This window comes from Sciurus vulgaris (genome assembly GCF_902686455.1).
Source record: "Sciurus vulgaris genome assembly, chromosome: 6".
NCBI lineage: Eukaryota > Metazoa > Chordata > Mammalia > Rodentia > Sciuridae > Sciurus > Sciurus vulgaris.
Genome location: NC_136466.1, coordinates 72,278,872 through 72,305,556, shown reverse-complemented (window position 1 = coordinate 72,305,556; position 26,685 = coordinate 72,278,872). Strand labels below are relative to the sequence as shown.

Sequence of the window (26,685 nt, the reverse complement as noted above, 5' to 3'; positions counted from 1 at the left end):
TGCCAGGGCGGCCGGTCAGCCTGGGAGCTTGGACAGCTGGCTGGCTGGCTCTGGCTAACGTCCCCGCGCTTTTGACGCTTCTCCCAGGCACCCAAGTCAGAGACCTATGCTTCATCCTTGAGAGCTCTCTCATGCTCACACCCACGTACGGGGTGGACAGGAAGTCCTGTGTCCATTCTGTCTCTGAATCTTCTCAGAACTCTTCCCTGAATTTCCCCCGTCCCCAACCTTAGACCCATAACCTGATGATTTTTTTTTTTTTTTTATTCAGTGCTGGGGATCAAACCCAGGGCCCTGTGCTTGCAAGGCAAGCACTTTACCAACTGAGCTATCTCTCCAGCCCCTGATGATTTTTTAGAAATATTTTATTTTATTATTACTATTTTATTTTAGTACTGAGGATTGAACCTGGGGTACTTTACTACTGAGCTACATTCCAGAGTTTTACCCCCGCTTCCCATTAGTTTTGTTTTGGTTTGTACCTGGGGATGCTTAACGACTGAACCACATCCCCAGTCCTTTTTAATATTTTATTTGGAGACAGTCTCGCTAAATTGCTAAGGGCTCGCTAATTTGCTGAGTCTGACCTTGAATTCATGATCCTCCTGCCTCAGCCTCCAGAGCCATTAGAATTAACGGCCTGTGCCACCATGCCCAGCTTTCTGTTTTTAAGATGAGGATTCACTGTGTTGCTTAGGCTGACCTCCAACTTGGACTAAAATGATTCTCCTACCTCAGTCTTCCAATAGCTAAGACTACAGGCAGTCACCATGCCTGTTCAACATTCACTAACTTAACACTTTTTTTCTGTGTTGCTGGAATATATTCACAGTCCCCTAACTCTTTAATGGCTTCTGACTGCCTTCAGGATTCATTTCACATAGTTAGCTTGACCTGCAAAGTGCTTTCGGCCTCATTTTCCTCATTTTCTATCATTTCCCACCTCTCCATCTCCCTCAGCATACATTGATTTTATTATACACTGTTCTGTGCTTTGGCCTACATGCCCCTTTCCCACCTTCCCTACCTGCCCAATCCCTCCTTTTCTTTTGAGACTTAACTCAAAAGAGTTTCTGGACAGGGTGGGATGGTGCGAACCCGTAATTCCAGGTACCCAGAAGGCCAAGGCAGATAACAAGTTGGGGACCAGCTTCAAACTTTGAGATACTCTTAGCAGGGGGTGTAGCTCAGTGGTAGAGTGCCCCTAGGTTAAAAGCCCAGTACCCAAAAAAAAAAAAAAAAAAAAAAGGCTGAAGATGTATCTCAGTAGTAGAGTGCATGCTTGCTTGGCTTTGGGGAGACTCTTGATTGAATCCATAACACCAAAAATTAAATTTAATTAAAGAGCCTTCACAATGATCCCATGATTATATATGCAATCTGGTGTGTCCTCCATATCTGTGTTCCAGTCCATGAATTTAACTAACCATTGAGGGAAAACATTTTTTAAAAAAGTTAATCTAGCTAGTCACAGTGGCACCCAACTGTAGTATCAGCAATTGGGGAGGCTGAAACAGGAGTATTGCAAGTTTGAGGCCAGCTTCAGCAATTTAGCAAGACACCATCTCAACATTTAAAGAGAAAAAAGGACTAGGAATGTAGCTCAGTAGTAAAGTATCCTTGGGTTCAATTCCCAGTATAAAGTGCAAAGTGCATTTGTACTGAACGTTCACACACTTTATTTCCTGTCATAATTCTCTAAACATTGCAACACAATATAACGACTACTTATATAGCATTTACATCATCTTAGGTATTATAAATAAAGTAAACTGGGGACTGGGGCTGTGGCTCAGTGGTAGAGCTTTTGCCTGGCATGTGTGATGCATTGGGTTGGATCCTCAGCACCACATATAAATGAATAAATTAAATAAAGGCCCATTGACACTAAAAGAAATATTAAAAATAATTAAATAAAGTAAGCGAAGCACCACTTGTTAGATGAAGGATAAAATGTTTTTGTTTTTAAAAAAATTTAAAAAGCTGGGCATGATGGTACACACCTAAAATCTCAGCAACTTGGGAGGCTAATGCAGGACGATGGAAACTTTGAGGCCCTGGGCAACTTAGTGGGACCGCTTCTCTAGATAAAAAAATAAAAAGGACTGGGGCTATAACTCAGTGATAAAAAGCCCTGGGTTGAATCCCCAGTACTAGGGGGTGGGGGTGTGTACACACACACACACACACACACACACACACACACACACACAAGGATGTACCAAACTTAGATGCAAATCTGTGCTATTCTATATAAGGGACTTGAGCATCTTAACCACAGGGAACCAATCCTCCATGGACACTGAGGGAGGGCTATATTCTTGGCCACCTCCCCAACACCAGTTCAGTTCTTCAGAGAGAACTGTTCTCTAGGACTTGGGGGGTTTTGTTTATTTTTTATTGTTCGTTTTGGTACTGGTGATTGAACTCAGGGACATTCTACCACTGAGCTATATCCACACTTTTTTTTTTTTAATTTTGAGAAAGGCTCTCTAAGTTGCCAAGAGGCTGGCCTAGAACTTTCAATCCTCCTGCTTCAGCCTCCTGAGTCTCTGGCAGTCACTGGGATCCCAGGCATGTGACACCATGCCCAGCTACTTTGTAGGCTCTTGGAGGCAGGTGTTGCACACTCAGTTGAGTGACATTTCCAGGTATGGAAATAGGTTTTACTGCAGGATGTGATGGCACACTCCTGTAATCCCAGTGAATTAGGAGGCTCAGACAAGAGGATTCCAAGTTCAAGGCCAGCCTCAGGAATTTGGCTGGACCCTGTTTTGAAATAAAAAATAAAAAGGACTGAAAATGTAGCTAAGTGGTAGAGCAACCCTTTACCAGTAACTACAAAAAATTAGTGCCATTCATGACACATAGGAAAGGATCTGTAAGTATTTATCTGATGCTGTTTGTCCAAGAGGCCATTGAAGATGCAAAACTCATCCTCTAAAACTCATCCTTTTGTAGGCCCCTCAATAAATGTGAACTACCCTCATTCAATCCAGGTGGTTATCTTTCACAGTCCCTCTAAGTTTAGGTGAGCACTTCTCCACCCCCCACTGAACCCACACAGCCCAAGTTCATCACCTGAATAAAGGACAATGGAGGGGAATAGGCAGAGGAAACCACGGGGAGACAATAGAAGAAAGAAAGACTGGGGAAGAGCTGGCATCTCCAGAGGAGGTAGTAGTTCAGGTCCTTGGGATGCCAAGGGGGCCCACCTGGTAGAAAGGGATCCTTAGGGGATCCCTGGTTTTGGAGATGCATTTGCATGAGAATAAGGAAGCATTAATTATTTTTATTAAAGAGAAGCTCCCCGCCCCCCAACTGTCAGGACATGTCTCCAGATCATCAAGACATAACTAAGAGGGGTTAGGGATTAACTCAGTGGCAAAGCACTTGCCTAGCATGTGCAAGGCCCTGAGTTCCGTCCTCGGCCCTGAAAAAAAAAAAAAAAAAGACATAACTAAGGATGCCAAAGAGTATAAAGAATGAAATCACCAAGCCAGGGATGGCATGTACATGTCTGCAATCCAGCTACTCAGGAGGCTGAGGCAGGAGGATCAAAGTTGGAGGCCAGTCTCAATAGTTTAGTGAGACCCTCAGCAATTTAGCTAGACCCTGTCTCAAAATAAAAAATAGAAAGGGTGCTGGATGCAGTGGTGCTTGCCTGTAATCCCAGTGACTTGGGAGGCTGACGCAGGAGGATCACAAATTCAAGACCAGTCTCAGCAATTTAGCAAGCTCCTGTCTCAAAATAAAAAAATAAGGGCTGGGTTGTGGTTCAGTGGTAGAGTGCTGACCTAGCACCTGTGAGACCCTGGGTTCAATCCTTAGCACCACATAAAAATAAATCAAAGGTATTGTGTCCACCTAGAACTAAAACAAAATATTTTTTTAAATATATAAATAAAAAGAAAGAAAATTAAAAGAACTGGGAATGTGGCTCAGTGGTTGTGGTTCTGGGTTCAATCTTCAGGAGCAGAAAAAAAAAAAAAAAGGGCTGGGGATGTAGCTCAGTAGCTCAGTGGCAGAACACCTCTGAGTTCAATCCCCAATAATAAAACAAAACAAAAATAAACGAGCAAAAAGCTAACAATGAAATTCTTGCCAGCTTCTTTATTTATTTTGGGAGACATTTTTAGATTAGGACTTGCTGGTTAAGGGGGCAAACTTAACTATATAAAGTGTCCTCTTTAAAGTCAGATTTTAGGAGTTGAGTTTAGGAGATAAAGCGGATGGGAGGTGGAGAAGGAAGGGTAGGAGGAAAAGAAATCGGCCTGGGTTTTCGGCTAGTCCAGGGGAGCCCTGGGACATAAAACTAGAAATACACCATCGGATCCCTTAGCTACCCAACTCTAGTTTCCCTGCATGCTGTTCAAGTTCCCACAACCTGGCATCTCCCATGGGATTCTTTAGCAGAACATGGAAACTTATCCCTGGGGAGTGAGGCATAATATTATCTCCATTTGGGACCAATTGTGCTAAATCGATGACCCGCACCATTGAACTCTTCCTCAGCATTTAATTTTAGGCATGTTTGTGTATCACCTAATTTAATTCTCACCAAAATCTGCATTAGCAGTTGAAGGATAAGGTTACCTCCTCCAGCAGGGCCCTAAATGATCCTGCCACCGAAACTCCTCCCATGACTTGGCCCTGCCCACTGCCCGCCAGAAGCAACTAACTCCTCCCACGGCCTGGCTCTGCGAAGGCTATACGTAAAGCCCAGAACCTCGTGTCCAGTATCAATTTGATCCCCAAAAATGAGTCACATCAGGTGTTTGTCCCATTGAATCCGCTGCTGAATAAAGAGAAGCTTGCTGATCCGAGACCTGCTCCCCGCCTCTGCCATTCGTGTGCCCATGTGCTTATAGTACTTGTTATCTTTATTCCCATTATGGATAAAGAAATTGATGCAGAGCTGGGTACAGCGGCACATGCCTGTAATCCCAACTAGCAGAGAGGTTGAGGCCGGAGAGTCCTAAATTCGGGGCTAGCCTGAGTAACTCAGCAAGATCTTATCTCAAAATTTTAAAAAGTGGGTGGGGGATGCTTGGGGATATAGCTCAGTTGCTAGGCCCTAGGTTCAATTCCAAATACTGAAAAAAAAAAAAAAAAGAAGAAGAAGAAGAAAGAAGGAGGAGGAGGAAGAGGAGGAGGAGGAGGAGGAGGAGGAGGAGGAGGAGGAAGAAGAAGAAGAAGAAGAAGAAGAAGAAGAAGAAGAAGAAGAAGAAGAAGAAAGAAAAGACGGGGGCGGGGCGGGGGGGACTGTCATGAAGGAGCTAAATGATTTGGCTAAGGTGAAATAACCAGCAAGTGCTGGAGTCAGATCTCCGAAGATGTTTGTTCCACCCTCAGCTCAGATCTAGACTAATCACCCTGGGAAGGAAGACTTCACCAAAGAAAATTTTTTTCTTTTTTCTTTTATTTTTATTTATTCTTTTAAGTTCTACATGATAGTAGAATATATTGCAACATATTTATACAAACATGGAGTACATCTTTTTCTAATTAGGAGCCCAGTTCTGTGGTTGTACATGATGTGGAGATTTACTGTGGTGTGTTCATGAAAAAAGAGAATTTAAAGCTTCAGGCTAGGTCACCTCCCAACGTTTTCTAGAAGCCACATTCCAGCCTTAGAATAGGAAGGCATTGACAGAGGCTCTTCTCAATACTGGTAACCTTTCAGCTTTAGGTAGGTTGGTTAGCAGTGGCACCCCAGAAGATGGAGGAGTAGCTGGAGTGGGAGGAATTGGGAAAGTAAATCACTTTGCAATTTTTAGTGGTATCATGAATAATTAGAGGGACAATGATTGATGATGAGGGGTATTGAATTCCAGCAGGTGGGCTGGAGGTAAGGTTTGAGGAACCCAGAAAAAACTGATTCAGGGAGGGGTGGAGGGTAAACTGAAGTTCCAGTGGGAGGGACAAAAGGGGCAGGTCTGGAAGTGCAGGTGGCGAGGAGGAGAGCACTAGTTTCAGAGTCCCAGAACCAGCTTTCAGTGAAGGCCTGGTCATTTTGTTTGGTGATCACTTTGAGCAGTTAAGGACCTTCAGTCTCCTTTTCCTTGTCTGTAATAGTATCTTCTTCCCAAAATAGCTGTGAGGGATTTGGTAACCAATATGTACTCAATAAATGCTAGCCATTGTCACAAGGTGCTTAAGGTACTGTCCTGAATGTGGTAAGTGCTCAGTAATAGGGGCCATTGTTATGTAATACTTGGGTGGGGAGGCCCAGCCTTGACCCCCTTTCAGGGTGGAGTGAGGGATCAAAGGCCTGAAGATCCTGAATGTGAAAGCCCCTGACAAGCCTCCAAGGATCCTTGGACCCTGCCCCAAAGGCTTTTGTGATGATTATTAAGCACTAACTAGCAGCGGGTGGGGAGGAGGGGCTGTCAAACTGGAGCCAACTACCCCCCCCCTACCCTTCCTTCTCTAGAGTCAATGGTCTCCCTGGGGCCTTGGCAGGAGGAATGTGAAGACTCCGGGTGAAATAGGGAATACCTCAAGCCAAAGCTGGGCCAGGTGAGCATCTGGGTCTGCCTGAGACAGGTTCAGGGCAGAAAACAGGAATCGGTCCCAAACTCCCCAGGCCATCTTCCTGCCCCCACAGACTTTGACAGATGGCACAGGGAACCAGGAAAAAAAAAAAAAAAAAAAAAAAAAAGATGCTTCCAGACCTTAAAAATGACCTACTCGCCCTACATACAGAACTCAAGAGAATGACTTAAAATGGCAGTAGTAGGATTAAAATCAGACTGCAAGAGGGATTTACTTCCCTCCTGACAGCATTAAGTGAGCTATTTATGAAGAGATTCTGAAATCTTTTGTTGGAGATCTGTATGAATAATAATAGCTCCTGGTTAGGTGCTTGGTGCTCTTCATGCATTAGATCCTCAATTCCTACAATAATCTCATTGGGTAAGTGTTACTATTATCCCCATTTTATAGATAAAAATGCTGAGCTCAGATTAGGGAAGGCCCTTGCCCAATACTTTATTATTCAGCAACATAAATAGCAATGCCAGGACCTCTATTCACTGGGAGACTCTGCCTCTTTGATACCTACCTTCAGGGAGGGGCTGGGGGGCCCAATTTAGAGCCACCCACAATACCTCTCAAGATTTGCAGAATCTGGCCACCCCCATAAAGCTGTCATAAAGGTAGATGCAGATGCTTTTTGTCACTGCTATCCATCAGATGGAAGTTTCCAATGAGCTGCCAAAAAGGCCCAAAGTCCACTCAGAACGGAAGCTCCGAGTGTTCCCCTTCCAGGGCCAGAAAGCTTCTTCAAAAAGGAAGCCAAAATGCATGGGGGCACCCACAGGGATGGGGGTGAAGGAGGCAGGAACTGCATAAGCCCTGGCGTTCTTTTCTAGTGTTTGTTTGTCACTGTGTATTACACTCCAGTGCTCTACCACTAAGCTACATCCCCAGCCCTTTTTCTATTTTTTATTTTCTTGTACTAGGGATTGATACCCAGGGGAACTTAACCACTGAGCTACATCCACAATCCTTTTTAATTGTTTCTAAATTTTGAGACAGAGTCTCACTAAGTTGCTTAGGGCCTCGCTAAATTGCTGAGGCTGGCAATTTAGCTCCTGCTTCAGCCTCCCAAACCACTGGGATCATGTGTGCTATTTTTAAGACAAAGTTGCCCATGTTCAAATAGTCAGCAATTTGTGGAGTCACCATTCAGCTCCATTCTGCCTGGTTTTCCCCACTACCCTGATGTTCCTTTCTCTTCCAGTCTCCTGTGTTGACAACGTTTTCCCTATGTCTGGCACACGGTAAGCACTTAATAAACATGAGCTGTTCTGGCGCCAACCTAAGGGCACGCTACTTTCCTTTTGTATCAAAAAAGCATGAGGTTGGTTTCTTTGTCTCATGAATTTGAAGAATAAAATCCTTGGACCCAAGGGTGAGAGCCAAGTAACACGATTTATTAGAGTAATAGAAAGAAAGCAATTTATTAGAGTAATAGAAAGAAAGCAGAGCTCTCAAAGAGTGGCTCTTGTCTAGGGGTTTATATAGATCTACAGGCTTAAGAAGTCAGCCCCCTGCCCAATCCTGGATAAGGCATTCTGTGTCCATGAGACTTTTATGTAGCCTTTAGTCCAAAGTATCAATCAGATATTTTTCCTTCTTTGAGGAGGCATAGACCCCAGTCAAATAGGTCCTGATTTTAAAATAGACTTTTTGTAAGTTTTTCAGCAAATATTTGCAACTGCTGTTTGTGCTGTACTGCCCAGGAAGTTATCTGGGGGTCCATTTCCCTATCCACCCAGCCTTATGTCTTCCTCCTGATTTTGTCTCTCAAGTCCCTCCTTCCTTCATATTTTTGTATTCCAGCCAACAGGCCTAGGTAAGGAACTAGCCAACAACTCACACCAATCACAACAAATGTGATTGCATAAGCCTTCAAACCATTCAAGGAAGTTAGGCACAGTGGCACAAGCCTGTAATCCCAGCAATTTAGGAGTCAGGCAGAAGGACTGCAAACTCGAGACCAGTCTCAGCAACTTGGTGAGGTTCTAAGCAATTTAGTGAGACCCTATCTCAAAACATAAGAAGGACTGGGTTTGTGGCTGAGTGGTTAAGTGCCCCTGGGTTCAATCCCCTATACTAAAAATAAATAAATAAATAAATAAATAAATAAATAAGAAAGAAAAGAGAAAACAAAGATTCAAGGACCTGACCTTGCAGTCTTCCAGCTGAGACCCTAGACATGGTGGAGCAAATATAAGCCATTGTGCCTGGTCTGAATTCCTAATCCATAGACAAGAGAGACTTTTCAAGCTGAGCATGGTGCTGCGTGCCTGTAATTTGAGCAATTTGAGAGATGGAGGCAGAAGGATTTGAATCCAGCCTCAGCAATTAAGCAAGACCCTCTCTCAAACATAAAAAATAAAAAGGGCTGGGAATGTGGCTCAGTGGTTAAGCATCCTGGGTTCAATTCTCTGGTACAAAAAACAAAAAATAAAAAGAAAGAGAGAAAGAGACTTTATTTTTGCAGTGCTAGGGATCAAACCCAGAACCTTGCCAGTCTTGGCGGTACATACCTGTGATCCCAGCAGATTAGGAAGCTGAAGAGGAGGATCACATGTTCAAAGCCAACCTCAGCAACTTAGTGAGCCCCTAAAGCAACTCAGCAAGACCCTGTTTCAAAATAAATAATAGTAAGGGCTGGGAATGTGCTCAGTGGTTAAGCATCCCTGGGTTCAATACCCAGTATAAAAACAAAAAAACAGCTGGGTGTGGTGCTGCACACCTGTAATCCCAGTGGCTCAGGATCACAATTTCAAAGCCAGCCTCAGCAACTTAGCAAGGCCCTAAGCAACTCAGTGAGACCCTGTCTCTAAATGAAATACAAGATATGACTAGCAATGTGGCTCAGTAGTTGATTGTCCCTGAGTTCAATCCCCGATAACCACCCCCCAAAAAAAAAAAAAACCAAAAGCTGAGCTACATGCCCCCAACCTGACCCATAGAATCCATACACACAATAAACATTGTTTGAATTTGGAGGTCATCAGTTATAGAAGCAAAGTAACTGGAACACTCCTTCATTAGAAATTAGTTCTGGGCCTTTTTTGAGAGCAGATTGCTCACTGTCAGGCGTCTATCATCTGCCATTTGCCTGCCTCTTGCCGGTCCATTGCCTGCCTTACCCCTATCCATCACCCAACGCTCGAGGTTCACCTCCGGATCGTCCGACAGCTGCCAGCAGATTGAACGCAGACCACTAGGGGAGAACCAGCTGCCTGCTGCTGCCTGGAAGTTCACTGTCACAGTACCTGCAGGTTTGATTACACGTGGCTGCCGCCATTTTGAGACAACAGCCAGGCCCTGTAGGACCCCTGGCCGGACTGACTGAGTCCCGTCTCCAGGATCTCTCAGCCCCACCGATCACTCCCTGCCTCTGGGGCCCTCACATCAACTGACTGCTCCCTGCCACCAGGACTCCCAGACCAACTGACTGTGCCCTATCACCGGGAACCCAGACCAACTGATTGCACCCGGCCTCCTGGATCCCACGACCACACCAAACACACCCGACCTCCAGGACCACTGCCGGACCAACTGCATCCTGTCTCCAGGACCTCCAGCTGACCACGTCCACCCCTGAGCTGCAGCTCCCCATTTGCCAACACATTTGGAAGCCAGAGCAGCCATCTTGGATAATCCTGGAAGCCGTAGCTCCGATCTTTGAGTGGGGCAAAAACCATCCTGAGATGCCTGCTGAGGCTTTAAGCTCATTGTCAGGTACCTCTTATACATCAGGCTTATGAACACTGGGAGGTTTCATTAGTATATGACTATTATACAGTAGATTTTCTTTTTTCTCCTTTTTTAAAAAAATATTTAAGTTTTTATTTCTTTACCTTTCTTGCTTTCTTTTCCTTCTGTTTACTTGTTCCCTCAGAGTCGCTTTCTCCCTTATTTACATGATGTTATTGTCCCCATAGGGGCTATTTGGTCTAGGATTGCACAGTGACTGATTTGGGCACTGCTAATATCGATCTCCCCTTAAAGAAAGGGTTTTGGAAACCTATAGGGCCACTATAAGCCTATAGGGGGAAATCTGCAATACCCCAGATCTGCAGTGCTAGAGGGGAAGATACATGAACAACATGAAAAAACAAGGGAAGAAAATGATCCAAACAAATCTAGATTCTATAGTAATAGAATCCAATAACAGTATGTTAGAAGAAATGTCAGAAAAGGACTTCAGATTATACATGATTAAGAAATTAGTTCTGCAAGGGCTGGGACTTTATCTGGGCCCAGTGCCTAACAGGTGCTAAATCACTGTTCAGCAACTACTTGTTGAATGAGAGATGTATCTTTTGGGGTTCAGAAGATGATACTATAACCTTCTGGCCTCTTGTTTCTCTCCCTTGTCCCTGCCTTATTTCCCACCTCCACCTCCAGGCATGCCATAGAAACTAGAATTCCATTTCCTCAAGGTGAGTCATAGGTATCAGAACCCTTTTCTCACAAAGGCATGCATAAAGCCTAAAAATATTATTATTTTTTAATTTTTTTAATTATTATTTGGTTCCAGGGATTGAACCCAGGGGTGCTTTACCACTGAGCCATATCCCCAGCCCTTTTTATTTTGTATTTTGAGGCAGGGTCTTGCCAAGTTGCTTACAGCCCAAGTTGCTGAGGCTGGTTTTGAATTTGCCATCCTCCTGCCTCAGCCTCCCAAGCTGCTGGGATTATAAAAATATTACTTTAATTTTCCCTCTAACCATCCATACACACTGTGAAACACTTGATCATAAGGAAAATAAGACCCTCATATCAGAGGGATCCTGCCCCACATCCAGGAGGAAGAAATGCTACATGGAGGAGCAGGGAAGAATCTGAATAGACAGGCTTGCCCATTCACTTTATTTCCACTAGTTCATAAGCTTTTTGTTCAATCACATTGCACACAACTGTCCATGTATCATTGAGCCTAAGCATAAAAATGGATAGTTCACCCTGGGGCTTTGGGTCTTCATTCTGAAGGCTCCAGCATCCTGTAAAACTATGATTCAATAAATTTATGTGCTGTTTTCTCCTATTAAATCTGACTATTGCCAGTTTATTTCAGCAGACTTAAAGATTTGAACCGTTATTTATTTATTTATTTTTAAATAATTTTTGTTATAGATAGACACAATACATTTATATTATTTATTTATTTTTCATGTGGTGCTGAGGATCAAACCCAGGGCCTCACACACGCCAGGCAAGCACTCTACTACTGAGCCCACAACCCCAGCCTGCCTTTATTTATTTTTAAAGAAATTTTTTTATAGTTTTAGATGGACATTATGCATTTTATTTGTTTATTTATTTTATGCAGTGCTGAGGATTGAACCTAGTGCCTCACATGTGTTAGGCAAGCACTCTGCTTCTGAACTACAGTCTCAGCTCCAAGATTTAAACCTTTAGAGGAAAAATTTGTACTTCCCTGCTTATCTCTCTCCAGTTCCCATCCAAACAGCTGATACAATTGATCCTAAGGTGTTAAGGGCTAAAAATGCCTCTATGCAGAAGCCATTTACATTTTAGATGGCAAATTATGACTAAGGGTTGATATGGCTCATCAAGGGGACCTCTCCTCCCTAACCCACATGTCTGACTTCCTTTAGTGTCTGGCTTTAGTGTCAGCAGCTGGCCACACTGATCTTGCACTGACCACACTTTGAGTGTGACTGACCACCAGCCACCCATTCCCAAGGTCTTTGCTGTGCCAGGTATAGGTTTTAGTCTTCAAGAAGACAAAGAAGTGCTTTCGGGAAAACAAGAAGAGTTGTCAGAGAGCAGAAGCTTGCCTTGGTACTTTTGAACTGTGGACCTCAGTGCAGAGGAGAGACATAACCTTTATGCATACTGTTCCTTGGGCCTGGAGGGGCAGCCTCTTCCTCACCAGATCTGAAAATCTCCTACCTGTAACTCAAGTTCTAATGAGATTTTGTTCTCTCCAACACCCCTCCTCTAAACCTCCCAACCTGGATTAGGACCCCTCTTTTGTGCTTCATGGCCCTCTGTACCTACCTCTACCAAAGATTCTGTTTCCTCATCTGGAGACTGTTTTCTGTGGTGCTGGGGATTGAACCAGGGGCCTTGTGCATGCTAGGCAAGCACTCTACCAACTGAGCTATATCCCCAGCCCTGGAGACTGTTTTCTCATCTGTAAAATAAAAATAGTACCCACCTCATTAGGTGGTGGAAGGATTAAAAGGAAAAAAACTAAGAGAAAAATGATTTTTTTGCTCTTGCTATGGGGTTTATCCCACAGGATTATAATTTCCTATGTATTTGTCTCTGTCTGCTTGACCATAAGCACCTTTACATCAACCTCATTCACTGTATCCTAAGACCCAGGTCGGATGCTTTGAACATAGTAGATGCCCATTCATTTGTTCATTATTTGGACAAATAATTATTGATAGATCATTCAATACAGAGTATATGCCAGACATTGTTGCAGATGTTGTTAAGTGCTCAGGAACTTGAAAGAATGACAAGAAACTGAAAGACTTGGTAAGGTCAACCCTCCATTTTAGTGAAACGGTAGGATTCAGAATCTCTATTCTATTTCCCAACATTAAGTATTCATTGGGTGGGCATTTTCCCCCTCCTTCCTTCTCCACTTCGTTCCCCAATATACCTGAAGTCAACAGACTTGCTTACAAAATGGGGGTGGGGGGTCTGGAGAGTGTAGCACAGTGGTCTAGCCATACCACTTCCTAGCTCTGTGGTCTTGAGCATGTTGCTAAACCTCCTTCAGCTTCATTTTTCTCATCCGTCGCATGAGGAACATGGGGAATGATCATAAAAGGGCACAGAGTTGGAAATTAAAATAACTTTTAAAAGGGGCACAGTTTCTTACTGATGTGATGAAAAATATTCTAAAATTGGTTTGCAGTGATTGTTGAACAACTCTATACAAAAAATTATTAACTTATACACTTTAAAATGAGTGAATTTGATGAACTGTAAATCATACTTCAACAAAGATGTTAAAAGAAGTAGCTGAGTGCAGTGACACACACCTGTAATCCCTGTGGCTCAGGAGGCTGAGTCAGGAGGATTGCAAATTCAAAGCCTGAGCAACTTTGTGAGGCTCTAAGCAACTAGAGACACCCTGTCTCAAAATAAAATATAAAAGAGGGGTGGAGTTGTGGATCAGTGGTTAAGCACCTTTGCGTTCAATGCCTGGTACCAAAAAAAAAAAAAAGAAAGAAAGAAAGAAAGAGAAAGTTCGAGGCCAGTGTCAGCAATTTATCAAGGCCCTCAGCAACTTAATGAGACCCTGTCCCAAAATAATAATAATAATAAATATAATAACAACAACAACACACACATGCACAAAGATCCTGCCTCAAAAATAAAAAATAAAGGCATATGCTGTGATGTAGACCTGTAATCCTGGAGACTTGGGAGGCTGAGGCAGGAAGACCACAAATTCCAGGCCAGCTTCAGCAAATTAGCAAGACTCTGTCTCAAAATAAGACATAAAAAAGACTGAGGATGTACCTTACTGGTAAAGAAATCCTGGACTCAATTCCTAGTACCAAGTTAATTAATTAATTAATTAAAATAGAAAATAAAAAGGACTGGGGATGTAGTTTAGTGGTAAGGCGCCCCTGGTTCAAACCCTACTACCACAAAACAAAAAACAGAACAAAATAAAATAATAAACTGCTAGTTCATAGGCAGTCTTGTTTCATTTATATTTTCACTCACTTCTCTTATTATATTGAAGAAAATCTCAGCCATCATTACCATTTCCTCTGTAAAACATAATAACTACAGTAGTATTATCACACTTAAAAAATAAATCCTTGATCAGCTACTTGGGAGGCTAATACACAAAGATCACAAGTTTTTGGAGGCCAGCCTGTGATATTCAGCAAGACCCTGTTTCAAAAATAAAATTTAAAAGAGGGCTGGGGCTGGGCTTGGTGGTGCACTCCTGTAATCCTAGTGATTTGGGAGGTTGAGGCAAGAGGATCATGAGTTCAAGGCCAGCCTCAGTAATTTAGCCAGGCCCGAGCAATTTAGTGAGACCCTGTCTCAAAATAAAACATAAAAAGGGCTGGGGATGTGGCTCAATAGTACCAAAAACAACAACAACAACAACAACAAAAAGGCAAAAAATCCATACTATTCTCAAAGATCTAGTCAGTTTTCAAATTTCCAACTGTAGAAATAATTTCATGTTTAACAGTTTGTTTGAATTAGAATATGAATAGGGTCCATAAATTGTGATTGATATGCTTCTTGAAAAACTTTTTTTTTTTTTTTGCAGTGCTGATAAAATTGAACCGAAGGTCTTGCCCATGGTAGGTAAGTGCTCTACCACTGAGCTACATTCCCAACCATCTTCTCCTTTTTTTTTAAATTTTGAGATAGTTGCTCAAACTTGAGATCTTCCTGCCTCAGGCTCCAAGTAGCTGGGATTACAGGTATGTGTCACCACACTTGGCTTTAAGTGTTTGTTTTTCTTGTTTTGAACTGCGGATTGAACCCAGGGGCACTTTACCATTGAGTCACATCCCCAGCACCCCCCCCCCCCCACACACACACACTTTTTTTTAAATTTTAAGACAGGGTGTTGCTAAATTGATTAGGGCCTTGCTAAATTGCTGAGGTTGGTCTCAAACTTGCAATCCTCCTGCCTCAGCCTCCTGATTTGCTGGGATTATAGGCATGTACCACTGTGCTCAACTTACTTAGCATTTTTTAAAGGTTCACCTGTTATGTTGTGGCATGCATTAGTACTTCATTTTTTTTTCTTTTTTAGTTCTGAATAATAGTCCATTATATAGATATACAATTATCCCTTGGTATCCATTGGGTATTGGTTCCAGAACCACCACATATACCAAAATCCACAGGTCCCTTTTATAAAATGCTCAGGTCCCTTATATAAAATGGCATAGTATTTGCATATAATCTACATGTATCTTCCAATATACTTTAAATCATGTCTAGATTATTTATAATAATGAATACAATGTAAATGCTATGTAATTAACAAGAAAAAATCTATACGAGTTCACTACAGATGCAAACCTTCCCACCTGAATATTTATGATCTCTGGTTAAATCTGAGGATGCAGAATACTTGGATGTAAATGGAATATTATATAACATTTTGTTTGCCATCCATCAGTTGGTGAACATTTGTGTGGTTTCCACTTTTGCCTATTGTGAACAATGCTGCTATGAATATTTGTGTATGAGTTTGTGTGGGTTCTTTGTTTTTTCCTGTGGTGCTGGATCAAACCTAGGGCCTTGTGCATGCTAGGTAAGTGCTCTACCACTAAGTTACACACCAACCCTGTGTGGATTCTTATATATCTTTAGATTTATAGGTTTCTTCCCTGTGTGTGTATGTGGGATGCTTGTTTGTAACTTATTTGCCAAAGTAACTGTGTTGTCATGTAGTTTCTCATAATTTAGATTTTGCTTCTTGTATTTCCAAGGTATAGTTTTTTGTTTTGTCGTTGTTTTTTCCTTTTGTGGTGTGTGTGTTTCTGGAGATTGAATTTAGGGTCTCAGGCAAGCTAGGCAAGTGCTTTATCATTGAGCTACACCCCCAGCCCAGAATGTGTGTGTGTGTGAGATTATAAAGAGGTGACATGAAGTAGGTCTTTGTGGTGAGAGAATAGTTCTTTTTTTTTTTTTTTTTTTGGTAACGGGGATTGAACACACGAATGCTTAACCCCTGAATCATATCCCCACCCCTTTTTAAAATTTTTTATTTTGACTCAGAGTCTTGGTAAGTTGCTTAGGGCTTTGCTAGGTTGCTGAGGCTGGTTTTTTGTTGTTGTTTTCTTTTTGGTACTGGGAAGTGAATCCAGGGGCACTTAACTACAGAGCTGCATCCCCAGTCTTTATTTTTTTTGATACCAGAGATTGAACTCAGGGACACTGAACCACTGAGCCACATCCTCAGCCCTATTTTGTATTTTATTTAGAGGCAGGGTCTCACTGAGTTGCTTAGTCCCTCACCGTTGCTCAGGCTGGCTTTGAACTCATCATTCTCTTGCCTCCGCCTCCTGAGTAGCTGGGATTATAGCCATTTGCCACAATGCCATGTGCTAAGGCTGGTTTTGACCCTGCTATCCTCATGTCTCAGCCTCTGGTCACTGGGGTTACAGGTGTGTGCCACCATGCCTGGTTCTACATTTTGATTTTGGTGGTGGTTACAGGAATCTGCACATGTGATAAAATGACATAAAACTATATATACACATTAGTCAAACAACAATTTCCTGATTTTGATATTGTTCTATAATTATATAAGATGTAATCACTAGGAGAAAATGGAGGAAGGGAACACAGGAACTCTACTATTTTTGCTACTTTCTATGAACCTATAAATATAACTCCCAAACAAGTTTTAAAAGTATGTTTACAGAATTTTAGATATGGTCTGAATCCACTGTTAAAAAATTTTAAATGACAGTTATTATTATCACATTTCACCTTTGAGGAAACCTATGAAAGGTTAAGGTTTGATTTTCAGAGGTAACCTATATTCTTAATGGTTGTGACATACAGTTAATTTTATATATAATATGTATATAATTATATATATATATACACACACAGAGAGATAGATTAAAAATACAAAATATATATATTTTGCATTTAAACGTTTGGACAGGGAAGGGTAGCTAGCCTATAATCCCAGCTACTCTGGAGGTTGAAGCAGGGGGTCACAATCATAGGCTAGCCTCAGCAATTTAGAGAGATCCTTGGCAATTTAGTGAGACCTTGTCTCAAAATAAAAAAATAAAAAGGACTGCGGTTGTAGTTCAGGGGTAAAATGCCCCTCGGTTCAATCTACACTATCAGGAAAAATTTTTAAAAATTATTTAGAGACACACCATTTGCTAAGGTTATTTCTGAAAAAGTAAAATTAGACAAAGGGGCTTTAATTTTCAGTTTTATACATTTCTGTATTGTTTGAATAGTTTACAACAAACATGTTACTTTTTTCATTTGGGGGAAACAGAAAAAGGTTAAAGTTAGTGAGGCATCCCCTCCTTTGTATCCTAATGGTGGACCTAGGTTACCTTATATTGGTGACATTATTCTTATCAACGTTTAAAGCTCTGCAAAGTGCGCTGCAGCCTCTATTAGGATGTCACCCTTTCCCCGCCCCATTTTATGTTTCTCTCTTGTCATGCCTGACTGCTTTGGAACCAATCTTCTCTAATTCCGCTTGGATCCTAGGTTGCATGTGGGGCTGGCAGCAGAGCAAGGACGCTGTCGCAGTTGGTCCAAGTCCTACATCTCAGAAGGGTTGCAGCAGATGTGGCGGCGACACCGGGGACTGGACAGAGTTGAAGGTTCTTGGGGGACGATCCTGGCGGTACCAGCAGCTTTCTCACAGGTGGCTTAGCTTCTGCTCAAAACCAGCCCCCGCCTTTCAGGCTCCTTGTGCCTGTTTCCTACTGGCTAGCTTCTATTGCAACAAGGACTTTTTTTAAGGAATGCTTCTGGGCCATCGGTAAAAATAGACGTTTAAAGAGTGATAAGGCTCACGCAGTGCTGCCAAATCAAGGTCGTGGGCCCAGAGCAGTAAGTTTGTCTTTTAAACAAGATCGACTTCAACCCAAAAGTTCAATTTCCTTCATGTAAATTAAAGAGGAATCAGCAATCCCATTATCTGCATTAGGCACAATTTGCCCAAAGGCGTTAGTATCCTTTCACTTCCTTTTTTTTTTTTTTCCCAGTGAGATGGAAGGCAGGCAACAGGAAGATCCTCGAAATCAATGGCGTGATTTACGCAACTCCATAAAATATTATTTCTTTTCTAATTTTTTTTTGTTGTTGTTAACAAAAGCAAATCATGTTTATTATCTGAAATTAAATAATGTAGGAGAATGCTAAGCAAAAAGTGAAAGAACCTTCCCTCACTTTCTCCACACAATTCCACAGGTTAAAGTAACCACTGTTAAAAATTGGATATTCATTTGCCCAACCCTTTTTCTATGCACATTCTAACACAAACATTTACACTTTCATGAAGTTTTTGTTCCGCCCCCCAGATAAACTCTGGCTATGTTGCCCACACTGTTTAGAACTGGTGGGCTCAGGTAATCCTCATGCCTCAGACTCCTGAGTAGCTGGGATTACAAGTGCATAATACTACACTTGCTCCAATGTTTTTACTATTACATATTAACAGATTTGAATTTTTTTCTTTGTATATACAGGAGTAACACATGCTCAGTGTAAAACATTTAAGATTTCAGAAATGTATGATTTAGACAGCAAAAGTTCTTCATAATTCCTTCTCAGATAACTACCAAAGACAGATGTTTCTCTCTATATATAGCACATATATCATCTATGTTGCATAGCTCTATACGTTATTGGTAACACAAATACAGTTATATTACACATTTTGTTTTCTACTGAAGACAATGGGTTTTGAATTCTGGATCTTTATCCTTCTAGCAGTGAAGAGGCTAAGGCTTTTTAGCTATGGAATATAAAAACCACCAATTTCTCAGAAATAGGGAATTTATTTGGCTGGCTGCCTCACTGTTGTTAGAACCTCCTCTGTCCTTCCTGGGCAACTCCCCTAACTCCTCCTCAAGGGTCCCAAACTCTGGAAGACTAAGTTTGTTTCTGCTCTTATCTTTACAAATTACTCTCTGACACCTGATAAATATATGACTTGTCCATATTATTATGTAAGCTGTTTTTACAGTTAGGTAAATCAGGTTCACAGGTTTTATATTTTTATTTTTTATTTTTGGGTACCAGGGATTGAACTCAGGGAACGCAATCACTAAGCCAATTCCCAGCCCTATTATGTATTTTATTTAGAGACAAGGTCTCACTGAGTTGCTTAGTGCCTCACTTTTGCTGAGGCTGGCTTTGAACCCAAGATTCTTTGACCTTGTGAGTCGCTGGAATTACAGGTATGTGCCACCATGACAGGCCCCAAATCTTTTTATTTAGAGACAGGTTCTCACTAAGTTGCTGAGGCTGCTTTAAATGAGTGATCCTCTTACTTCAGTCTCCCAAGTTGCTGGAATTATAGGTATGTGCCATGCCCATGTGGAACTAGTCTTTTTTTATAATCCTATTTTTCTCAGAAAACCATCACCATCATCACTGATAATATTTATTGAATACTTTCTTCAGGCCAGGAATTTTATACAGAGCTTTTGTTATTTAACTTCACAATCCTATGAAAGTACTAACAGTTATCTCTTTTTTTACTGATGGGAAAAACCAAATTTAAAAAGTCAAATAACACCCAAACTTCACACTATGAGCAAATAGCAGAGTAGGACTTGAACCCACTGACTTCAGAGCCCTGGTTCTAAGCCACTTTATCACTGAACCACATTACATTTGGCACCACTGACCTCAGTATGGGAAGAAGCACAAATATGCACAGCCATCTTCTTCTTTTTGACCTTTTCACAAAGGGACTTCACTTAGCACAATGTTATCCTGTCATTGTCTCCAAGGACAAAGCAGGAATGATCTTTCTACTTCCTATTGGATTCTGAACCCTTCTACCATACATGGTAGAAGAATGTATGAACCATACATTCTTACATTTTAAGATTAAAACCATACCATACCATTCTACAGCCTGTGAGGGTAAAGGGATTTTCCCTGACCTGCTCATTATTCAACTAGTCATTCATGATTTCATTCAATAATTGTCTTTGAGATGCTAGGCATTGGGGATTAAAAGAGAAACCATAGAGAAAACATCTCTGCCCTCTAGAAACTGACAGTCTCTTGAATGAAACAGTTGTTTGACAATTATAATCAAGTGTGATCAATCTCTGATGGAAGGACTCCAACCATGGGCACCTAACTGGTCAAGGTTAGTGGTTACTGGTCAGGGAAAGCTTCCTGACAGAGGTGACTTTTAGGCTAAAATCAGACTGCAACAAATTTAAGGAAGTATATATAAGACTTAGGTGGTAAAGCCAGTGTCATTTCTTTCTTTCTTTTTTTGTGGTACTGAGAATTGCTCTACTAGGGTGCTATTAGCAGTGATACTCTACCATCAAGCTGCATCCTGGTCCCTTTTTTTGTTTTTTGGCACTGGGAATTGAACCCAGGGGCACTCAACCACTGAGTCACATCCCCAGTCCATTTTTTTTTTTTTTTTTTTAAGAAACAGGGTTTCACTGAGTTGCTTAGGGCTTTGCTAAGTTGCTGAGACTGGCTTTGAACTTGCTATCTTCCTACCTCAATCTCCCAAATCCCTGGGACTACACGTGTGTGCCACCTCCTCTGGCTCCTTAGTCCCTTTTTATTTTGAGACAGGGTCTCCCTAAATTGCTGATGCTAGCCTCAAACTTGCAATTCTTCTGCCTTAGCCTCCTGAGTTGATGGGTTTACAGGTGTGCATCACCACACCAAACTTGATTTCTTAGAAATTTCTATGTAGTAGGCATGAATATAGCACCAGACTCCAACAAAAGAATAAATGCTGGAAGGCAGAACACTTCCCGAATCAAGCTATATAACAAGAGAGGGTGGCTGTACACAAACAATGTAAAGTCAAGTACAATTCCTTCAATAAACCACTGTTCTGATTTTCTACCATGAAAAAATAAGCAGCTTCAGACTCACAATGTTCATTTTTTCAAGGAAACAGATTAGCTGCTACTAGGTAAGCTCTGATAGACAGCCTCTAATAGTAGTATCAATTTACACAGTCTGGACTATTTAGGGACATTCTTACATTTTAAGATTAAAACCATACCTTAAAAAAAAAAAAAAATACCACATGGTCCGGTATAGTGGTACATGCCTGTAATCTCAGTGGCGCTTGGGAGGCTGAGGCAGGAGGATTGTAAATTCAAAGCCAACCTCAGGAATTTAGCAAGGTCCTAAGCAATTTAGTGAGAAACTGTCTTGAAATACAAAAATAAATAAATAAATAAGGGGGCTGGGTTTGTAACTCAGTGGCAGAGTGCTTGCCTAGCATGTCTGAGGCACTGGGTTCTATTCTCAGCACTGCATATAAATAAATAAATAAATAAATAAATAAATAAATAAAATAAAGGTCCATCAGCAACTATAAAATATGAAAAAATAAACAAATAAAAAAGGTTTGGGATATATTCAAGGGGTTAAGTGCCCCTAGATCAATTCCCAGTACCAAAACAAATAAACAAATAACAACAACAACACACTCCAAGAATATGGAGTGTGCTCACAATTTTAGAATAATAATGGAAGGTGAACCAAGGGCTGTAAGATCCATGAAGGGTGAGTGGGAGGAAAAATCATCCCAAGGAGAAATTTATTATGTAAGAAAATATACACAATTTTTACAAATTTATAATATTGTTTATAATATTGTTTCTATGTATATATGCAACTTACATACAATAAATGTACAGACCTTTGACATTCAGTTCCATAAATTTTGACAATTGTATAGCTGTGTGTAACTTCCACCCAAAACAATATATATATAATACGTTTACATTACCCCAGAAAATTTCCTTAATTCCTTTCTTGGTAAATCACTTCCCCAACAATGGCAACCACTTCCTGAGTTCAACACCAAATAGTTTTTGTCTATTTTGGGGTTTCATATTAATGGAATCATACAATCCATATTCTTCTGTGTCTTGCTTCTTTGCTTAATATAATTTATTTTGAGATTCATGCATGCTATTGAGTGCATGCTAGACAAGCACTCTACTACTAAACTACAATCCCTAGTCCAATTATGTGTCCTTTTTGTTGTTGTTGAGTGGTATTCCATTGTATAACTGTATCACAGTGGGCTATTCCATTCTCCCATTGATGGGCATTTGGGCTGTCTCTAGTTTTGGGCAACATATGAGTAAAGCTGCTATGAATATTTGTATACAAGTCTTTTGTATACAAGTTACTTTTCTTCAGTAACTACTTAAGAGTACAGTTGCTGGGCTGGGGATATAGATCAGCTGGGTTCAATCCCCAGTACCAAAAAAAAAAAAAAAAAAAAAAAGTACAGTTGCTAGTTCATATGGGCATGTTTAATTTTATAAAAATTTCCAGTTTTCCAAACTGGTTATGTCATTTTATACTCCCATTGGCAATATATGAGAGTTCCAATTACTGTGCATTCTTGTCACTACTATTGTTGTCAATGCTGTTTCTTTTAGCTATTCTAGAGAGTGTCAAATGATATCTTGTTGGGGTTTTAATTTGTATTTCCCTGATGACTAATAAATTCCAAAATACTTGAAAATGAACATTGATCAAAGAATAAATCATAAAGGTAATAAGAAAATTAGGTGATGCAGCTCAATGGTAGAGGGCTTACCTACTATGTCTGAGACCCTGGATTAGACCCCAGCACTGCAAACAAAACATAAACAAAAAACTGAGCTGAAACAAAATGAAAACACAACATATCAAACTAGGGGGATACAACAAAAATAGCATGCTTTTAATACTTTATATTATTATTATTTTTTTTTGTACTGGGGATTTTTGGTGCTTGGCATTGAAACCAGGGGTACTTTACTACTTAGCTATATCCCCAGCCCTTTTAACTTTTTAGTTTGAGACAGGGCTCACTAAGTTTCTGAGGGGCTTGCTAAGTTGCTAAAGTTGGCCTTGAACTTGCCATCTTCCTGCCTCAGCCTACCAAGTTGCTGGGATTACAGGTGTGATCTTGTCCGGGGCAAGAAGTACTTTTATTAGAAAAAAGGAAAAGTGTGGGGCTGAGGGGAGCAGCTCAGTGGTACAGCACATGCTTAGTATGTGTAAGTCCCTGGATTCAATCCCCAGCACACAAAGAAATAAACAAAAACCCAGGAAAAATATAAAGTTAGTGATTTAAGCTCCTACTTCAAAAAGAAAGGAAAAAATTAAATCCAAAGTTGGTAAAAAGAAAATAATAAGGGCAGAAATCAATAAAATAGAAAATGAGTTGCACAATAGAGAAAATAACAAGGGCACAAACTGTTCTTGCTGAGTATGGTTCAAGGTCAGCCTAGCAATTTAGTGAGGCCCTCATCAATTTATGTGACTTGGGAGGCTGAGGCAGGAGGAACACAAGTTCAAAGCCAATCACAGCAACTTAACGAGGTCCTAAGCAACTTATAAAGATCCTGTCTCAGAATAAAAAGTAAAAAGAGTTGGGGATGTGGCTCAGTAGTTAAGTGCTTCTGAGTAGTTCAATCTTTAGTACAAACAACAACAACAAAAAAAGCTTTTTTTTTTCTTCTCTTTTTTTGCGGTGCTGGGGATTTGAACCCTTTTTTTTTTTTCTTTTTGAGAAATAATTATTATTTTATTTTTTGTGGTGTTGGGGATTGAACTGGGGCACCAAAGCACTGAGCCACATTCCCAGCCCTGTTTTGTATTTTGTTTAGAGACAAGGTCTCACTGAGTTGCTTAGTACTTTGCTTTTGTGAGGCTGGCTTTGAACTCTTTGACCTCTTGATCCTCCTGCCTCAACCTCTGGAGTCACTGCACTGGGATTACCAGCATGTACCACCATACCCAGTTATTATTTTATTTTTTGCAGGCTGGGCAAGTGCTCTACCACTAAGCTATATCCCTACCAGCTGGAAGAATTATGTAAGTTGATAAATCCTATGCTAGATTTATCACCAAAAAAAAAAGGAGAGAAAACACACATTACCAATGTCAGGAAAAAGGGACACCATTATAGTTGCAACAGATAGTACAAGGAAAAATAAGGGTATTATAAATCTTTATATATCTTTATTCTAATAAATTCTATGACTTGAATGAAATGAGCAAAGTCCTTAAAATACACAAATTATCATACTAACACTAACACAAGAAGAAAAAGAAAATCTAAATATCCCCATACTTAGTAATAAACAGAATTTACTATTAAACTCCCCAAAGAAAACTCCAGGGCCAAGGGCTGGGGATGTAGCTCAGTGGTAGAGCACTTTCCTAGCCCTGGGTTCAATCCCTACTACAAGGGTGGTGGGGACAACTCCAGGGCCTGGTGGCTTCACTGGTGAATTCTATTAAATATTTAACTGAGGAAAGATAAAAAAAAAAATCCTATACAAACTCTTTCAGAACATAGAGAAGGGGATACTTCCCAACCAATTTTTAAGGGCAGAATAACTTTGATATGAGAACCTGATAAAAGATATTACAAGATATCTTAAACCATGAATATAGATGCAAAAATCTGCATAACTTTTATGCAGCAATTTAATTTCTAGTTTATCCTAAAGAAGCACTTTTGAAAGTGGATAAAGATAAAATACAGGATATCTCCCACATTTTATTTTTTTTTTAGTGCTGGGGATTCAACCCAGGGCCAAGAACATACTAAGTGTTCACATCCCCAGCCAATTATCTGTTTCTTGCAATAAATATATATTGGTATTTTAATACAAAAAAGTTATTGAGAAAAACATTTTAAAAATCTGACCAGTGGCCTGTTGCAGTGGCATAGGCCTGTAGTTTCAGCAACTTGAGAGGCTGAGGCAGGAAGATCACAGGTCTGAGGTCATACTCAACAATTTAGTGAGACCTTGTCTCAAGGTAAAAAATAAAAAGGACTGGGGATGTAACTTAGTGGTAAAGCACCTCTGAGTTCAATCCCATTACAAATAAACAAAAACCAGATATAGATATATTACATATACATTACATGTATCTATGTCTATATCTCGCTATATTTGTACATCTTCTCTCATATTTCAGAGGCATTTTTGTATCTCTTCTATCGCATTTCAGATCTGGGACTACAGAATGCTCCTCCTCCTGATGCACGACCTCAAACTGGGTGACTGACTATAATTTTCCCCGTTGGTTCCACAGTGGCTCTGCCCTAATGGTCAACCCTTCTCTATTCAGTATATGAGACAGTATAAACCTTGACACTCACCTACTGTGACTTTGTCAAGATCCTTTCCTTAGTTGGGCTCTAGTTTTTTTCTTTTCTAAATTCAGGAGTACGAAACAATGATCTGCAAGGTCCTTTCCAGATGTAGAGGGAAGAAGAGAAAACTTGGGCAAGGGGCGGGGGTGGGTGGTGGATTTAAAAATGTAGGTGGTGTTTTGCGCAGCGATGTTTGCCTATGATCTCAGCGGCTTGGGAGGCTGAGGATCGGAGGATCACAAGTTCCAAGCCAGCTTCAGCAATTTAGTGAGACCATGTCTCAGAATAAAAAAAATAAAAAGTAGTGGGGATGGCCTAGTTCTGGTGAGCACGTATGTGCTCAGTGAATTAGCTGTTCCCTACATTCTAAGAAACAACTACATATATTCCAGGTTTGCTTATCAATAGATACTCCTGATGATCTGCAACTATTTTTTAACTACTGGAGCACACACTGTATCGTTGTTTGCCCCCGCCCCCCTCCCCCGAGGTAATTGGTGAAGTGCTTTTTTGTATCAATTTACCAAGCCCAGGGGCACCTCTCTTAAGGCGGACATGTCAGTGGCTGAGAACAGAACAAGATTGTCAGGGCCAATCTCAGGGCTGCCCGCCCACGCTCGAGGAACCTCATTCCGGCGGGTGTCCAGACTACCACCAGTTTCTGGAAAGGCACCTGACAAGACTCGCGGCTTTAGAAAAGTCCTAGTTCTGCCACTAAAGAGCTGTGTGACCTTGGATAAGTCCCTTCCTCCTTCGGGGACGTTGCAATGGGATTAAATGCCTCCTCCCGGGACTAGTTCGGGGACGATCAAGCGACGTGGAAAACGTGGGCCTTTAAACCTTTATTTATCTTCGAGGAAAGCACGAGAGGTATCAGAAACAGGAAACTAAAGGGTCCTGGCGCCACGGCATCTAGAACCCGCTTGCGCCTCAACTCTCGCGAGATCTCATCCCAGCGCTTCGCGGCGTCATCCCCAGGGCCGTGGCGGCCGTGGCAGCGACAGCGACGGTGCGTAAGGTACTCACAGGGGCGGACCGTATCCCTCCGCCGCCGGCGCGGCCCGGCCCTCACTCGCTGGCCCGCCAATCCCCGCGCCTCCCGACCTGCCCCTCGGCCTGGGCCCACCCCGCGCTCCGGCGGCCCCACCCCGGCGGCGCCGCCCGCCCGCCCGCCCGCGCGTCCCTTGGTCCACCTGCAGCAGGCAGGAAAGCAGGCAATTCCTCCCGCTGTCCGATCGAGAGGCGCCTGCTGAGCCTGAGGCTCGGGCTCTTGCTCCCGGCGGAGGGATCCACGCGGC

General features: G+C 41.5%; 1 protein-coding gene across 3 annotated transcripts in view; it reads left to right on the top strand.

Moving 5' to 3' along the window:
- Positions 1-17,694: 17,694 nt before the first annotated feature.
- Positions 17,695-26,685, top strand: part of UBE2D2 (ubiquitin conjugating enzyme E2 D2) — a 109,479-nt gene continuing 100,488 nt past the window's right edge. Inside the window, exon 1 of one of the 3 annotated variants that reach the window (XM_079143996.1) lies at positions 17,695-17,911. In XM_079143996.1, coding sequence (XP_079000122.1) covers positions 17,831-17,911 — 81 coding nt within the window. In that variant the 5' untranslated portion in view covers positions 17,695-17,830. The remainder of the gene's footprint in view (positions 17,912-26,685) is intronic. The other 2 variants (XM_079143999.1, XM_079143998.1) reach the window with 2 other exon arrangements.